The 17,146-nt window shown below is 42.7% G+C and overlaps 1 protein-coding gene across 3 annotated transcripts in view; it reads left to right on the forward strand.

Moving 5' to 3' along the window:
- Positions 1-267: 267 nt before the first annotated feature.
- TLE4 (TLE family member 4, transcriptional corepressor) overlaps positions 268-17,146 on the forward strand; it is a 141,300-nt gene continuing 124,421 nt past the window's right edge. For all 3 annotated transcript variants that reach the window (XM_032427663.1, XM_032427664.1, XM_032427665.1), the window contains exons 1-4: positions 268-437; positions 1,301-1,398; positions 2,491-2,554; positions 3,728-3,772. In XM_032427663.1, the coding sequence (XP_032283554.1) occupies positions 393-437; positions 1,301-1,398; positions 2,491-2,554; positions 3,728-3,772 (252 nt within the window). In that variant the 5' untranslated portion in view covers positions 268-392. The remainder of the gene's footprint in view (positions 438-1,300; positions 1,399-2,490; positions 2,555-3,727; positions 3,773-17,146) is intronic.

Consider the following 17,146-nt stretch of genomic DNA (forward strand, 5'->3'; position numbering starts at 1 on the left):
CTGCCGGCGGGCGCTGGTGCGCGGAGCTCGCACTTTCCCGACCCGGGGGAGCGGCGCGGCCGCGGCGCTGGGCTCGGCGGGCGCGCCTCGGCGGAGCGAACGTCGGAGCGTTGCCGCGGGAGACGCGCGCCGGACAATGCCCGCGGCGGGCCAGTGACGCCCGCGAGGAATGCCGAGCGGCCCGGCCGCCCGCACCCAGCCGCCGCCGCCGCCGCCGCCGCGCGTTCCTGCCGCCCGCGTCACGCGAGACCCGGCGGGGGCCGGGACCGCCCGAGCCGCCCCTCGGACCCGGCCGGCCGCCTCCGCCGCCGCCTCCTCCACCTCCTCCTCGGGGCCATTAAAGCCAATGAGCCGCGCGCCTCTGCCCAGCGCAGCCAACTAAATCGGTTTGGATGATTCGCGACCTGAGCAAGATGTACCCGCAGACCAGACACCCGGTGAGTGCGGGCGGCGGGGCGCGAGCTCGCCGAGCGCGGGGGGATTCCCCGCGTCGCCCCCTGCGCGCCGAGTTGTGTCTGGGGCCGGAGGGGCGGGGAGGGCGGCCCGCGCCCCGCGGCCCGCTCGGGGAGCTGCCTGCCGTCACCCCCCACCCCCTGGCGCGGTGGCACTGTCGGAGGGGGTACGGAGAGGCAATTGAGTTGTAGCCATTTTCTTATTGTTGTCTTTGAAGCCCCTGGAAGCCGCGCCGAGCCGTTCGCCGTCCCCGCGCCGCGACTCCTCGAGCGGGGGGGGGCGGCGAGCGATGGAGGAGGCGCGACTCCGCGCCGGGGCGGGGAGGGCGCCCTCGGCGGCGGCGCGGCTGGTCCGGCTGCGGCTCGGGAGTGCGGGGCGCCGGCCCCTTGAGCCGCGGGCCCCGGGGACGCGCGAGCGAGCCCGCCAGCCGGCCGCGGAGGGTGGCGGCCGCGTTTCCCACCCCCTCCCCCGACCTGACCGCGGCCAGACGCCATGGCGCGAGTCCCCCCGACGGGCCAGTTTCGATTCCGGGTGGGGAGGGAGTGGGCGCGGCGCGCCGGTCCCCGGGCGTCCGCGGTTGGCGGGGGAGCGGAGCGGGGTCTCGAACCCGCAGGGTCCGGGGCGGGCCAGAGGACGCGGGGGCCGGGGGCCACCCCGAAACCAGCCCCTGCCGGGCTGTGCGGCGAGGCGCGGGGGGGGGCTAGATGAGAGTTTTGATCGCTCTTTGCTTGCCTGCCTGCGCGGTGACCCCCCCCCGCCCCCCGCTAACGCCGCGTGGTATGTTTTCTCCATCTCCCTGCCTCGCCTGTGATGTGGGCTAATTAAATATTTTATTGTTGTTCTTTAGGCACCGCATCAGCCTGCTCAACCCTTTAAATTTACAATTTCCGAGTCCTGTGATCGGATTAAGGAAGAGTTTCAGTTTTTACAGGCTCAATACCACAGGTAACGATATTGACTTTAGCTGATCCTCCTGTTTGCTTAGCTCTTGTCTTCCCCCCCACATACACACACAAACCCCCCCCCCCCCTTTTTTTGGCCGCCACAAAGGTGATATTATCATTTTTACTTGTGGGCAGAAAGGGCAAGTCAAGGCCTCTTTTCCTTAGGCAGGTGTAAAGAAATTAAGCATTCTTTCCTTCTTCTGTAAATAAATAAAAAGGAGGCAGAACAATCGAAACTGGGGAGACTTGGAAAATGCTGAGGCCAAACTTTCGATATTGATTTATTGGGGCCAGGAGAATGGAAGGTTGGGAAGATTCTGGGGCCTTTTGACTTCCTTGGTTCTTTATTACTCCGGGCTTGATTCCGTCTCACTTTTTTCTGCCGTTCCACTGAAATACCATGAGCTGAGAGCCCTGGGAAGTCGCAAGTGAGCGATTTCATTACTTTTATGCTGAAAAATGTTTTCTTCTTACAGGCGATCGTTAGACTTAGAGTGCCTTTGAAATATTTTTCTTTCTCTGGCTTTCTAATGACGTGTAATTCTTATTTCTTAAATGCAAGAACCAAAACGAGCCACTGAACCCGATCCACACTTTGCCCCTGGGTGGTGGTATTCAACTTGTCTCTGTTTTGGAGGGAACAAATAAGACATCATTCATAAGACATGCTTGATTCATATTTTCGTTAATCTCTTCGTGGAACATTAAAAAAAACCTCCCTTGTGACATTTTGGGGGATTTAAATTTGTGCTTGGGTATGTACACGTTATTGATGTTTATTTTCTTTTTCTTCTTTCATTAAATGAATTTAGCAAATGTTCATTTCTGGATGCGGTTCCGGCATTAAATTGGCTAGAGGATTTTTTTTTTTTTTTCTTAAACAAAAACCCCAGGTTTGATCCTCATTGAAAGGGCAAGTCCAGGCTGGTTCCAGTCACCCCTTTCTCTCCCACCACCTCTTCTTCAATAATGAGGTGCAATTTAAGATAGTTGATTTGGGGTTTTGTAGGTGATGATTTAGAATGTCTATTTACATTTGAAGAATGTAAGTCAAGGTCTGCATTGTACTTAGATTTCATTATGTCTTGAACAGCCTGAAGCTGGAATGTGAGAAACTCGCCAGTGAGAAGACAGAGATGCAGCGGCATTATGTCATGGTAAGAAAACTGTGTCACAGATTCAAAGTGCCTATTAGTTTAGGATACCAAAAGCAAGGATATGTTCAGATTGCTGGAGGCTGCAGGATAGATCCCAGTCACAGCGTGCCAGTGCAGTTGGGGTTGTGGGAATGTGATCATTAGCAACCTGTAATTCCAGGATGTTATAACTTGCCTCTGACAACCAGCTTTGATTTGAATTTTCAAAAAGTTCAGCTGCGTGGGGTATGATCCTCTGTGCTTTGTTTTTATAGATTGGAAAAAAAAAAAAGAACCTCGTTTATGTTTTGTTGAGAGTCACAAGCAAAATGTTTTTGCGCTAGTGGTTTTCTTTGTTGTTTTATTGCTCTTGTTCCAAACAATCTTAACCAATTTCTTTGTATGCAGCAAGAATTTTAAGGTTTCATTTTTTTTTTTTAAGAGAATGATGGATATCGAAAGACACCAGACACCTTTTCAAAATTTTCCCGCTTTTTATGTTACTAGTGTGTGTTTGTATGTGCATGTGTTTTGTGTGTTTTCAATTTCTGTGGTGTTACATTGGTTTGAGGAGCGTTGTCGTGTCCTGTATAACCGATCTGTTCTGCCAGAATTTCTCTAATGACAGTTATACTACACGTCCCCCCCCCCCCAAAAATTCAGATCTGCTTTTTCAGAAGTCTTACCAAGCATGTTTTTATGCTTGTTCATAAAGGCTCCAGAGTAACTCATTCATTTCCTATCAAGCCTTTTTCCTTATGAGCAGTACACTAAAAATGAGAAACGGAACTCTGAAGTAGCATCACCTTTCTGAATAGTTCTTTCAAAGCGCCAGCATTTCTATGAGACACTTGCCATTAACTTGCCCGCTATGCCTAGGAATTAGAGTCCATATGGCACTAAATTTTCGTCAGGTCTTTTTGATTCATCTGTTTGTGATGTATAAAGACAGCTGGAGATGTTAAGAATGCTACGTGTGAACTTGATTTTCTTAGTTTTGTGAGTTACTCAGAGTCTGTATCTTAGGGTGGCTGCTAGTTTATTAAGCTAAATGTTCCTCCTTAGCATAGGTATTGTGGATATTTTGCTTTAGGTGAGGCTTTTATGTTTGTTTTAAGCATACTTGGGGCATTTGGAACAAACTAGGGAGTCTGATGAAAGGCACGAAATTAATTGCTTTCCCTTCTTTGACAGTATTATGAGATGTCCTATGGGTTGAATATAGAAATGCACAAGCAGGTAAGTTATTTCTTTATAACCATTTGAAATGACAATAATACTGTACACTTTAGAAAGAAAATTGTATGTTTTGTAGTTTTATTCTGCATGTTTTTGTGACTTCCTGTATTTTAAAAGACTACTGAAAGAGAATACTATCTTTTCAGGTGTGGTTCCCCATCCTTTTTGCATTTTGTCCTGATTTTAATCATTTAAAAACATGGTTTAAAATGTCTGAATGCATATTAAATTTTGTCCACTTTGAAAAGCAGGATGCTAAATTTTAAAAAATGTCTTGTTTTTCTTTTGAAAGAGTTAATTTATGTATTTCGGGCATTGCAAACTTGTCCTAAGAGAGGGCTTTTCTTAGAAAATATTAAAAAGAGGAACTGTAAATTGTGTGGAATCTTCCTTGGCTTGGTGTGAAAGAATGGATAAAGGGTGAGCTGGGAGGATCACAATGAAATCTGTGGAGCTACAAAGAAATTGATGTAAGCTAAAATCCTGGTACCAGTCCCCCGAGGCTACTTAGTTGGGTCTTAACCAGGAACTGTAGCTGTACTTCCAAAAATTTGTACAGGGTAAATCGAGCTTGATAGGAGGGTGTGATAAGGTTCGGCACTGGGCCTTCACATTTAGTAAACTAGTTCAGCCAAAAAAGAAAAAGACAAAACAAAAAAGATAATGATTAGTCAGAAAGTGTTGAGAGGTATGACTCAAACAGCCTTTTTTTTTTTTTTCCCCCCAGGAAACTGAATAAAATGGTTTGGTTTAAATTTTGGTTTAAATTTTCTACATAAAAAATAGCATATATATAAAAAATATTGCTTGGCAATAATATTTTATTTTTAGTGATCTCCAAGTGGAAGTGCTTCAGGTCTGTCTCATCAACTATTTCAGAATAGTTGTGTATGTGTTTACCTGTTGGGAAAAGATGAGGGAAAACTTAATGTTTTTCATTTCTTATATATACTCATGGTAGATATGATTACTTTCTAAGTTTAAAACATACAAATTGATCACATATTATTAGGCTTTTACTATTTATGGATTCCTTTCTGGATATACTTAATTACCCACATACTTACAGATAGTAGATCTTTCAAGGATGACTGTTGCACAGTAAAAGCCATCGGGTAAACAGTATTTGAAAACAGAAAGTTGGAAAAAAATGAGTCATCACTTATGCTGAGGATTTTTTATTTCAGATACTTATTTTTACTTCATAAGCTATTTAATTATGTCAATATTAACATAGTATAGTTTGCTGCACATTAAAATTAAGTTCTTATTTTGGCATCTTTGCCATTTCTGTTTAGATTTGTAATGTAAATATCTCCTGCTTAAACAAAAATCCGTTAAACTCATGTGTGGACTCCCCTTAGCTCTACCTTACAGAAATAAATTACATGAGAGATTGTTTGTTAATTGTGCTATTACATGTCATTTTAGGTCTGGATCTTGTACATGTGTGGTTTTTTTTTTTCTTTTGGTCCTCATCCCACCATCCAAGATTAATTAATGTCTTCTTAAAGATTGAGCCAGATGATTAATGTTCTTTTATTTCTCCTCCTGTATCTTATTTACCATAACACTTAGTTTCCAGATCTCTTTATACAATTTGCAGTTCTGAGAGGCACAGAGCTTGTATTTGATTGTATGCATTTCTTTGGGGAGGGGGGCTAGTGTGTGAGATCCCTTAATTTTACACATTTTGTACCTCTGTAATTCTGTCATCCTCTTGTCCAGGTGGCCTCAAATGCCATCCATTTAAAATTGAGAATGGAGTACATTTTCCCTTTTTTTTTCTTGGCTTTTAAATTCAATCATATCAAGAATCCTGAGGGCAGTTTATCACATTATGAGATACAGACAGCCCTGCAAACCACCTACTTATTATATTTTCTTTCTTTCCCCCCTTAAGCACAGAGGCATATCTGTCTTTATTTGTTTTCCTAGGCAGACAGCCTTGGTTCCTCTTGGCCTCTCTTCCAGATGTACTCGCTGGATACCCTCGTAATGGAAAGCAGCAATAATGCAGGGAAGTTGCCCTGCGGCATAATTGGGCCTAGTTCTCAAGATCGGGTTAGGCTTATTCACTTATTAGATTTGTGTCTCTCAAGGGTTCAAGAGTAGGAGTCCCCGGAGTCCTTGGAAGTACCCTAGTAATTGGTGGCCCTGATATTCGAAACCTCTGTGTATTTTTTGGTTAATGCTCCTGTTCTTCTTGGCTGCTGCCAGCCACAGAGTATTTATTTTTAGAGAAATTTTTCATTGGAACAGAAAATGATGGCTGTGATGGAGTCATGACTCTGTGACTTAGCAAATTGATAAAAGGATAAAAGCACAGAGCAGTGACAAAACAGGGTGGGGGCCCTGGTATTACGGCCCCTCCCCTTTCTGTATGATGTTCATCGTCAGTCACCCTGTGTTGATTCTGATAGAGGACTATAGAGTGAAATCTATGGGGAATTTGTCATTCTGAAATGAAAGCTAATGTAATTAGTACCAATTAAAGTACATTTAGTAAATTGGATTTAATCTTAATTAAGCCTGCATAATGTTGCCAATTTTTAACAATTATGTTTGAGAACATAATTAATTTAAATTTTGGTAACTGAGTAAATAGCATTAGTCTGGTAGAATTAGTTGATTTTTTTTTTTTTTTAAAGGGGAACTCAGTGACATGACATGGAATTAGAGCATAAAATATGAATCTAATTTCTGGTACTCTTTAGTAGGATCGATAGAGCTGAGCAGAGGAAGCTAGAAAAAAACCCAGAAAAGTTAGAATGGACTGTTCTAGGCCATAATGTAAATTAATGCTTTACCACTGTCTTAAGTTCCAACATGAACATGAAGATGACAAATGGGACCTGGTTAGAAATGACACATGTTTTATTGTGATGTCTTCATATTGGAATTTTCTTAAATGAGAGAATGTTGGCCTTTATTCCCTAAGGATTTCCCTAAGTGTGGGGTTTTTTGAATTGTTTTTTTTTTTTGCTGTTGTTGTTCTGGATGAACAGTTGGCCCATGGTTTAGTTGTTACTTTTTTTGCTGATTGTTCCTTTTTATTAATACAGTGTGACTTCTAAAAGGGTCAGTGACCGTGGGCAGAACAGGGTGATGCATGCAGTTGATAGCATTGCTAAACGCTGCTCATTCCCATCCTTCACCTGTAATGCTGTAATTAAAGAAGATCTCCTTGATTTAATCTGACAGCAGCGGTTTCCACTTTAAAAAGTGAATATTGGATGTAGATTAGGAACAGTAGGTCTGTGAGTTCCACCTATAGGAACTCTAAATGGAGATGAATATACCACATTTTGAGAACGTCTCGCGACTTTTTCGTAGTCAGTATTCTGTAGTCTGAAGGTCTTTTTTTGCTTCTAAAAAAATTTAGCTTAGTATTTGAATTTTAGAATTAGAAACTTTTGGAAACCTACAACACTTAGAACCTAAAAGAAGTGAATACTACACATTTATATACACATGTCTGTGTGTGTGTATATATATGTGTATGTACATATATGTGTACATCCGTGTGTATAGATATATGATTGTTATTATTTTTTAATCAGAGCAGGAAAACTCCTGTTTCACTCCAAGCCATGTAAATTTTATTATGAGACTTGGGCCACAACCATTTGAGTGCTGCTAAAATATTAATTGAATAGAAATGAAAGGGCCTTGCCAACTGATAGGATATCATAATCATAGCCTCTCTGGTCGATGGTAAATGATGATAAATGACATTAGGAACCTTTTAGCAAACTGTAATAACTACAAGGAGGGAAGCAGTATGGATTTGCATTATATCTGATACCCTCTAGTACCAAGTGGATTGCCAATACTGCTTGTTTAGCATTTTCTAAGGGCAATAGGATATTGATTTCTGACTTACAAGGAACAGCTCTATTTTCACCATTGAAAAGTATTGCAGGTTGTTAAGAAGAAATTGACTTGAAGAGGCCGACTGCTGCCCATCATGGAGCAAATAAAGCAAAACTGCCGAAGCATGGTGGAGCAGCGAGACGGGCCCTCAGCAATTTGTTGCTATTAATTTACCATGCTCGACAGCAAATCAATCGGCATCTACTTCATCTGCTGGAGAAAATGCTGTCCAGGGCAGATAAAAGGCTCGGCATGGTACAGAGAATAGACTGGATTGGCCAAAAGGAGGCTGCAGTTAATGTGTAAATAAGTGAAATCAAGGCCACTGTTGCAGAGGAAGCTGTTGTTAATTAGGTTGGTGCTTTTTAGCGAACTATTTTAGAAAGTAGCCTAGGATTTGAAGAGTAGAAAGAGATTTATTGAGGTCGAAGTAATACATGACTGGCATGACATTCCATCCTTGAGTGGACTTGATTCGAGGGTGCAGTAAATTTATTTGGGGACAGTGCTTGCAATGGAAGTCCATTTGTTTAAAGTTCCGTTTCGACCAGATTTCCCCTAAGAAAACTTATTTTTTTAAAAAGTATTACTAATTTCTTGCACATCTCCTGTCTTAGACTATAGGCGCTTGGATTTGGAGGATTAGGTGCAGAGAGTAGGTGTTTGAGAATGTCTGTTGTATCCTTACATGGTGACTATTTTTTTCAGCAATGGATGATTGAACTCTTGTATGGCAATGAAAGCGAACGATTACCAAAGGTGGGATGTTCTAGCTGAAAGGAATAAACCAGTGAAAGTTTTACTGACAGAATTTTCTTTCGCTGTATAAACATTAGGGAATAGTCTAGAGGGTGGGGAACAGGGGTGGACACTACTGCCCTGGAAAATCTCAAAGAGATTACGAGTGAAATTTTGATGATTGTGCAAAACCCTCCAGATACAATCAGAAGAGCATGTGCTTGGGTGGGGGAGGGGCTTTTGGGGCTTTTGTGTGTGTGTGTTTCATTGAGGCTTAAAGCCACCTCTTCTAATTTAGGATTACTTAGCCTTCAGTAATACTTTACAATTAATATTAACCAAATGGAGGTTATTGGTGGTGGTTTTTTACCCCTGGCCTGTCTGATCTGGACATTTTGGGGTAGGGACCAAGCTTCAGTCCTATTTAGTAAATCTAGATACGTGTAGATTTTAAGTTATATTTTCCCCAAAACTCTGAGAGGATCTAGCAGTAGGACAGTTGATACCAAGTTGGGCAGGACCCAGTGAGCTGTCTTTTTCCTTGTCACAGGGCTTTCAAGAAAAGCAGATCTGTGAGGAGGAAATTTAACCTGTCGGGTATGTGCATAATTAGGAGTGTTTTCTGGATGGTGTGGGTTTCCCCTTTTTCTCTTCTCACATGTCGAGCTCTGAATTTTCTCTCTTTGAGGTCTCATAGAGTATCTGAAGATTGTTCACCTAAAGCAGTGATTGTTGAGTGGAATTGGAAATTCCTTTCAGTGGAAGTGAATGTTATTATATATCCGGCATGTGCTTACCACTTATCTGGGCACACTGCCAAAATTCTTTAATTCTCACAATGATCCTAAGAAAGGGATTATGTCCAATCAAAGGGTGATTAAACAGGATCAGATCTGCACAAGGTGATATAGTTATTAGGTAGTGGATTCAGGACTTCAGATGAATTTACCTGAGAGGATGTCTCTTGGGTGATAGGTCTGTCCTGGGTTGGAGATTTCAGGCCCCAGTTCGTTCCAGGAATGGGGAGTGCCCTTGGGAGGCTGGGATAGGCCTGGGGTTTGTCCTTAAGTCACTGAACTTCGGGCTCATACCCAGATCCCCGGAGTGTCCTTCAGACTGCTTTCAGTGGGTGACAGGGTGAGGGTCCCTTTTGTGCCGAGTCTCCCACAGATGGGCGAGGAGAGCTGCCTGCTTATCAAGACTGAGTTTGCTTCCTCCCTGGGCAACCTATTTCTCATTTGTTTACAAACTTGCTCTTCCATTTAACTTTTATCTTTTCCTTGTGGCTTCTAAAACTATGCCTGAAGACAAGGGGCTGTTTGTTAATCACCATCTTGTGGGTTTTTGAAGGGGAAAACAGGGAGGGGAAAATGTGATGTTTTGTGGCCTCTTTGTAGTTCAGAAAGAGGTTCTTCGATGCAGGAAATCACACACAACTCAAACTTTTAAATGAAGGCAAATATTTTGCTTTTACTGGTGAAAGATTTTCTTTGCAGCTTTCAAACAAAGGGATATTTCCTCTCACTGCCCCATAATCCCTACTGGATATTGTTTTTTATTTATTTTTTTTTCTGGGCAAAGTTCTTTGTATCTTAAGTAGTAATACCTTTAAGCTGGGTTGGACTCTTGCGTCTTTAGGCGCTGTTGCAGCCTTAGTGGAGTCGAGATGGTGCTGGCAACGGCCATTGTTCTCACAGTCTTCATTTCCTCTTTCCTCGCCTAGAATTGTATTTTTTTTCTTTTTGTATTATAGAATAGGTAAAGTCCATTGGGAATGAAATGTTTAAAATGTGCACTTGAGTTATTTTTGTGTGTGTGTGTGTTTAATGACATTTGTACTGCCTTGGATGTGACTGGATAGTCTGGTTTATCACTTCAGGACAGCAGTAATATATTTGATGGTGATGGAGCGAGTGAAGGGGATGTGATTTTTTTAGAAGGTACTTTCCCTTGATCCCCTTTCACACCTCCCCTTAGAAAACCCTAGCACTCCAGCAAGGGTGCCACATCCAGTGGTCTTGTGGCTCAGTTATCACTTTTGCAAGCTGAGCTATTGGAGAAAAAAGCAGGAGACAGCATATTTGGAGCGGGGGGGCAGCTGAGTGTTTGCACTGGTAATGCCAGTTTGTGAGGCTCAGGATTTGACTCATTCCGCGCTAAGTGTACTGCAAACAGAATTCATGAAATTAATATTGCTCTACTTTGAGCGGGAAGGGCTTCAGAAGTTTTAGTTAAAAGCAAAAGTCAGGGTTGTTTTGACTTTGCCTTAGTAACAGCTCTCTGTGGTAGTTGCTGTATATCTGTAAAGAGGGATTTAGCCAGCATTCATCAACGCAGATCTATATACCCTCTCTATTTTCATTGGAATTGACCCAGTGTTTATGCCAAGCTCTTGCTATTTCTCTACCACTGGGCCAGAACTTTCCTCAGAGCTTCATTGTGTAACCTGTGCTCCAGCCAGCGTGTGGATGAAGGGCAAGGTGTGGCTTTTCTTAGCTGGATTGTCAGAGAAGCAGAAGAGAAATATTCCTGGACGCCCCTTACATACTTGGTCTTCTGGTTAGTTGTGCCACTTTGTCATTATTTTTGAGCATTTTGCCCACAGGTGCTTAAGGATTTGTGTTGTGAAGGGCGCTTCTGCATCTCATGGGAAGAAAGGGTGGCTGCTCTCCTGGCACAGGACGGGGGCGCTGTCCCTAGGCTGGCTGGCGGAGTCTGCCTCGGATCCTGGCGGTGGCCTGGCGCTTGCAGCAGCGAAGCCAGCGAGACGTAGGGGAAACGAAGAGGGGTATCCGCTTCCTGATTTCTTAGCAAGCTTATTCCACTTACTGTTATTCTGATTAGGATACTGCTACTTTCTATGTTTTCTGCTCCTCTGGGTTTGTGGATTATTTTGGTTAAGGAATTTGAAAATACCAGGAAATAAAACTGGAAAGAATGGTAATTGTAGAAATTATGAGCACGAGTACCCTGTAACACCCTCTCTTTGCAGAGCTTAAGGCATTTTATATGTTCTCCTTAATCTTCCTGCTGTTCGTGTAAAGCAAGTAGCAAGCTTTGGATCCATGTATTTATTTAAATAGCTTCTGTCAGTGGAGTACTCGACAGTTTGCCAAGCAGTGTCATTCCACTGGCCTCCTTGAACAGATGACACTGAGGCTTAAGGGCTTAAGAGACTAGCCCAGTGTCACAGTACAGGCGGATCAGCACGCGGGTGGAGAGCCTAGGGTTCACGCAGGTCGGTGAGCATGCCCGAGGTCGCAGAGCGAGAATCACTGGCAGAAAAGGAAGTAGGCTTCTTGACTTCCCTTCCAGGGCTCCGTTCGCTGGCTATGCTGTTTCCAAACAGCAGATAGTGTGCTTGTTCCTGTGATGTTCTTGGCTGTATGCAACGTGAGGAGCATGGGGATGCTGTTGGCAGTCCAGGGGGTGTTATAGTGTCCTCTTGAGCTAGAGATCTGATCTGGGTGTTTGTGTGTGAGTACAGAGCCTTCCTCTTTTCCTCTCTACCCTTCCAGTGCTTGGGCCCTGCCCAAAGGGAGGCTTAGGATCCACAAACGAAAGTCTGAAGCCTAGATCCACTTTTAGCAAAGTGCTTAATAAGACTGGCTTTTCCTGCATTCCTAGAGTATGCTATGCAAACTATACTAGATACAACCTTGTTTCTTGCCAGTCAGCCCTGTCCCACTAGAATGTAAGCTTCATGGGAACAGGGGTGTCTATTCTCTGTGGGCTCCCTGGTGCTGAGAACTGTGCCTGTCACACAGAAGGTGCCCATGAAGTACTTGGGGAGGAGGGAATGCTCACGGTCAGATCGAGCTAGCCAAGAATATGTGTGCCTTCATATTTTTAAGGGCTAATATTTAGGTTGTGGGATAACAAAAATGGAGTTCCCAAGCCTAGTTAGGCCTGTGGTGCCTACTTGTTAAGATAGTGGAAAAAATGACAGCTGGAAAGGGAAGTAGAAGACTGAGCTTGGGGTGCCTTTCGGGAGCGGGTTAGGATGAAGTAGAATGTATGTATTTAAGCGCTTGGAATCGGCCTTTTTAAAGATGAAAACATGAATGCATCCTAACTGAATTTAAAATTCAGTTTGAACATCACTATATTATTAGTCCGTGTTTATCTGAAGAATTCTTTTACAATTAATAAGTCTGTGCACATGTAGTTTAAATGAGTGTGGGGAGAGCCTGATCTTAACACACTGTCACGTGCTTAGCTAACTACCCTCCAGATCAGGAAAAATGCAAGTGTGTAGTGCTTTTCAGGGGACAAGGAACTTGGAAGAGATCTTAGGTTTTTATTAGTGGAGATGGTATGGTGTTATCGAAAGAGTAATAACCATAACAGTACATGATTTTAGAGAGCTTATCATTGGGGTGATATTTCACTTAATCTCGCAGTAACCTTATGAGATTATAGTATATTATTATTTCCATTTTCTCTGTGAGGAGGAGGCTGAGATACAGAAATTAAATAACTTCGTGAAATAGGTCCTGGGTTTGACTCTGTTTTTAGATCACTGGTATGTTAGATATTTCTGCCATATTCCAAAAGCTATGTTTGGGATACTCTACTACCAACATAGACCCTACTATCTCCCCCCAAATAAATGACTGAGTCCAGGGACTCAGACTGTAGTCCTGGCCTTGCCAGTGGCCAGCTGTGTGATGCTGCTGAGTACCCTAACTTCTCAGGACTGTACTTGCCTCAGCTTCAACTAGAGTATAAATGGACATCTAGATCCCTGTTAGCTCTTTTGGTCTAAAGTGACTCTTTGGTTTTGGTTTGTTATTTTCTGTGACCCACTGATTAGAAATTGAGAGTTAATATCGTTTCCTTTTAGTCTTAGAAAGTCTCTTTAAACAGCTCTTCTCAGAGGTTGCTTGCTTGCTTGCTTTCAGTCTAAAATTAACCTAATGAAGCTAGGAGTCGAAATGGGTATTTAAGTTTATATAGTACTTTATATTTTACAGGGTGCTTTCTCACCCATTATTTAAGTCACAATAATGTTGCTAAAGCATTTTTCCTATCTTGTGGATGAATAAAATGAGATGTAGATGTTAAATGATTAAGTCCCACAGTTAATTAGTGGATGGTTCAGAATTCACTGATTTATATAATGTTACTGTTACAGGTAATATAAAAATATGTAATATAATACCAGTGTTCCTTTAAAGTGATCTGTTTTGATGCCTTTACTTTGGCATATATATCAAAAAACTTAATCATACAACTTGTGAAATGTGTAATTTATATTGGGATCCAATAATTTTCTACTAGTGTATTAGGGGGTATATAGTAGTTTGTTACCTGTTATGTAATTAGCTCCTGGGATTAGTTACCCCTCCAGAATCTGTAGACGTCAATTTCTTTAGCTGAGGTTTACCTCAGGACACTCAGGGTGTAAAGCATGTCTGTAAACTGGCCTACGAGCTTGAGATCTTTTTTTTTTTTAAGATTTTATTTATTTATTTGACAGAGAGAGACACAGTGAGAGAGGGAACACAAGCAGGGGGAGTGGGAGAGGGAGAAGCAGGCCTCCCACGGAACAGGGAGCCCATGCAGGGCTTGATCCCAGAACCATGCTTAACAACTGAGCCACCCAGGCGCCCCATGAGCTTGAGATCTTGTGTTCTTGAGTTTCTTGCATTGTCCTATCAGGGATCCTTTATTTGGGGGAGAGTTTGCACTTCTCAGCTTGGTTTATGGTTAAGTTAATCATAAGCAAGTAAAAGAAGGGGACAGTGTTTAATCTTGGCCGTTTTGAGTTGATGAATCAAGGACATAGTAGAGATCAGTTTCCTTTTACTAAGGCATAAGCTCCGAAAAGTAAGGATGTGTTTTGTTACTTCTGCATCCCTAGCACCTAAAACAGTTTCTGGAACATAGTAGAAGAAATGAATGCTGGAATAGCTAAAGGAAGGGTATCATTTTTCCATTTCATTGCCTTTCTTATATTTGAGTGTCAACCACCTATGTATAAGTTTTATTTCCAAGCTCTTAGAGAGGACTCTCTCTCGGCTTTGTGATGAGCAAAAAAGGCCTAAATAGGCAATAAGAGATTAGGTGTTCTCTTTGCAATTCTGCCATAGGTCCTTGAGCTGGCGATGGGCTATTTTAAAATTTAGGATTGAATTCATTTCCAGACGATGATTTATTTCTAAGCTATCTTTTAGCTGTAACATCAAATGATTTAAAAATCATCAGCATTAGCAAAAGGTAGATTTTTAATTTCATTGCTTGACACTAGAGACATGCCGTTTAAGTTAAGGTTTAGAATCAATTTTATGTAAGAGGAAATTATGTATATATATAGAAGAACCTGACTGTGAGCAGTATTAGGCTGTTGGAGACAGCTAAAAAAATCCTAATGTTGCCAGTGTTTTACAACCTAGAACCATGTGCTCTGTTGCTTCTTCCATAGCTATGGCCACATCTTACAAGTCCTTCTCTAGGCTAAGAGCTCATCAGTGACTAGATGGAGTTACAGATTTTCCATATGTGTGTCTGGCAAGTTTTGATGATAATAAGTTAATATTTATTAAGCACCTCCTGTGTACCAGGTGATGCAGTAAGTGCTTCAGGTGTATTCATTTGTTTAATGGGTAACCCTTGAGGAAGGGATCTGGTGGTCCTCATTGTGTATGAGGAAACTAACATCAAGAGCAGCTAAGAAATTTGCCAGGGTTTTATAGTTAGTAAGTTGCAGAGTGGGGATTCAACCCCGGGCAGTCTGGCTTTGGAGTCCATGTCCTTGAACCAGGGGCAATACCTGCCTCCTAAATGACCATTTTAATATGGTAAGCTTTTTTTGTTTTGTTTTTATTTTTAAAGTGTACCTAGGTGTACTAGTCTGCTGCTGTGTTTTCTGTACACAGGGAGCTTAAGCGTTACGAATAATAAGTGGGTCTCCTTTTGGGTATGTATTATCAGAAAAGTGCCTTTTGAATTCTCAGATCAGCAGGTTCTTTGCCCCCTAGTCCTTGTCGAAAAGTGTGGTGTTGCGGGGAGCATAACCGAAGCCACATTTTCTGCCAGCCTCCATCCCCTCTACGGGCGGTCTGGCTCGCTCTGCTTCCCTTCCATGGGCTGTCCAGTTCTGGCTCTACACTTCTTCAACCATATGCGGTGGAAGGAACCCCCCCCTTTTTTTTTTAACAAGTAGTAATACCTGTGGTCTCCAGATTGAGTTTCTAATATACAAAACAATTTCTTTTTGTTTTCGTTTTTGTTTGTTTCAGGACTTTTTACTAGTGTAACTGTTGAGTAGAAATACGGATTGGGGGTAGTTTTTCAGCCAAGGCTACAGGGCCATGCACAAGACCATGAATTGGTTTAGTTACTCAGGTTGAGGAAAAAATAATACAATTTTTCTTCTGTACTAGTGCACTGGGTTAGTGAACCAATTGGTTCATCTTCATTGCAGATTTTCGTTGCTGGCTCCTGGTGTGATGACCACAGCCTATGGATATTTTTGTACTTCTGACTAGGAAATCTCTAGAACAGACCCAGTACCTTTTATAACTACATGGGAGTGTCCAGAGAACTAAAAAACTGCCTGCTTAGGAGTAAGAATGGGATGGGGGTGCTTGGCTGTGTTTTAAAGGATCCACATGATCCTTGAACTTCTTAGCAAAATTGTATGCCTTTTTCTGTGGGCAGAGAGTCCGTAAGCACTCACTGATCCAGTGAGGAAATGGGGACCCACATGAAAGAGTTTGAGAACTACCTCTAGAGCAGTGGTCTCAAGCTGGGCAAGTCCTTTCTCCCAAGGACAGTCTTGGCAGGGTCTGCAGGTATTTCTGGTTGTCACACCTTAGAGGTGCTACTGGCGTGGAATGCGTAGAGGCCAAGAATCAACCTTACCTGGCTTCTCTAGTTAATTCAGTCAGTTTGAGAGAACATGTCAAGTCGACTGTGCTTGTCTTTTTAGGTTTTCTTGTGATGATAAGCAGAGTAGGGTTGGTGGTAGTGGGTTATTTCAAGTTCTGAATGGGGATGTTACATGGTCTCCTGTAATCAAGCAATCCATCCTTCCTTCCTTCCTTCCTTCCTTTGTTTCTGAAGGGAGATTATTTCCATTGAAACTGTTGGACTAGTGGAAGTTTCTTGGCCTTAAGTGAGGCCTGTTTGTCCTGGCTACCCATTGAGGGTCCCAGAATTAGTCTTAGTCCTCTTGTAGGGAACAGTTGGTCCTTCATCAGCCTTCGTTTGTCCATGCTGAACATAGTCATTTCAGCCATTCTCTTCGACACTCATTAGTACCAAGATGTATATGATAGACCGGACCACTTGAGATCTGAACATGACACCTTGGCCTGATCTGCCCCAGTTGAGGGATCAAGGCAGATCTTGCTGTAAAATAGTCCTTCTGTCTTTTCACTTGGTCTCTTGCTGAGGTCAAAGTGCATTATGCTTGTCTTTGTCTAGTCCTGGTCACGCTGTAATAAACAAAATGGAACCCTGAATTTTCTCAGTAGCCTGTGGGTCTAGAACATGGGTTTATTTTATTTTTGAATGCGTGGGCACTGATCCATGAACCTAAGTTTTACTTGGACTTACTCCCCCCGCCCCTATTCCATTGAGCTGTACTGTGAATGTGGGTGACTATTTTAAAGGCTTTTGATTTTTTGGGACATAGAATTGTTTTGGAGTGTGGCTTATTACCTCTAAGTACATCTATGTTGGTTAACCTCAAAAAATATTACAGTTAACCTAAAGTGGCCAATAAAAAACATGGTGGCAATTCCACAGTTA

Source organism: Phoca vitulina, unplaced genomic scaffold (assembly GCF_004348235.1).
Source record: "Phoca vitulina isolate PV1807 unplaced genomic scaffold, GSC_HSeal_1.0 scaffold37, whole genome shotgun sequence".
NCBI lineage: Eukaryota > Metazoa > Chordata > Mammalia > Carnivora > Phocidae > Phoca > Phoca vitulina.